This window comes from Corylus avellana, chromosome ca3, assembly GCF_901000735.1.
Source record: "Corylus avellana chromosome ca3, CavTom2PMs-1.0".
NCBI classification, from domain to species: Eukaryota; Viridiplantae; Streptophyta; class Magnoliopsida; order Fagales; family Betulaceae; genus Corylus; species Corylus avellana.
Genome location: NC_081543.1, coordinates 3350029 through 3350751, shown reverse-complemented (window position 1 = coordinate 3350751; position 723 = coordinate 3350029). Strand labels below are relative to the sequence as shown.

General features: G+C 35.1%; 1 protein-coding gene across 1 annotated transcript in view; it reads right to left on the bottom strand.

The window, feature by feature from the left end:
- The window catches only part of LOC132174852 (paired amphipathic helix protein Sin3-like 1), a 14756-nt gene extending 14039 nt beyond the window's left edge, over positions 1-717 (bottom strand). Inside the window, exons 1-2 of the mRNA XM_059586557.1 lie at positions 419-717; positions 187-294 (exon numbers count right to left, since the gene is read on the bottom strand). Coding sequence (XP_059442540.1) covers positions 187-294; positions 419-594 — 284 coding nt within the window. The 5' untranslated portion in view covers positions 595-717. The remainder of the gene's footprint in view (positions 1-186; positions 295-418) is intronic.
- Positions 718-723: the final 6 nt, after the last annotated feature.

Genomic DNA, 723 nt, shown 5'->3' with positions numbered 1-723 from the left:
TTATAGACGTTTTATACTACAAAATTACAACAAATTCTTGACAATCCCTCATAAACGATCGATGCATGCGTTGATAAGACTATATTATATATACAGATTATTGTTTTATTTTAACATAAAATTGAGGAATATTTATATATATATAGATAGAAGTTGGCAAAAGAAAAAGCAGAAGAAAGAAAGAACCTTCGTTCTAGTTGATCTTTAAGTATTTGCTTAAAACGATCATATACTTCTCCGTTGTTGTACTCCCTCACTAGCTTCACAAATTTAGAGCTTTCCCTTAACAGGATCCTAGTGCAAGCATAGATATACGTCAAATCAATAACAGAAAATAATTAATAAACGAAAATGAAAGAAAGAAAGAAAGAAAGAAACTAAAGAACAAATTTTGGAGAGAAAAGAGAAGGGGGCTTACGGTGAGCGGCGGACGTCAATCGCCATTTTTGCGAGTTGCAAGCAGAGATGACGAATCTTTGAGGAGGGAGAGAAATTGATTCTGATTTTCTGTGGCTGTTTGAGTTGAGCAAGTTGGCGCCTCAATCTTAAACCAACTCTATATATATATATATACGACACGTTGGTCATCGGCATCGGCCGTTTTTATTTTGGGTCTTAGTTGGGTCGGGTCATTCTGATTTCTGACCCATCTTTAGGATGGGTTAAAAAATTTGAGCGAGTATTCTGTGAGGTTGTGGTAGAAAGTAGAAACTCACTCTTTTT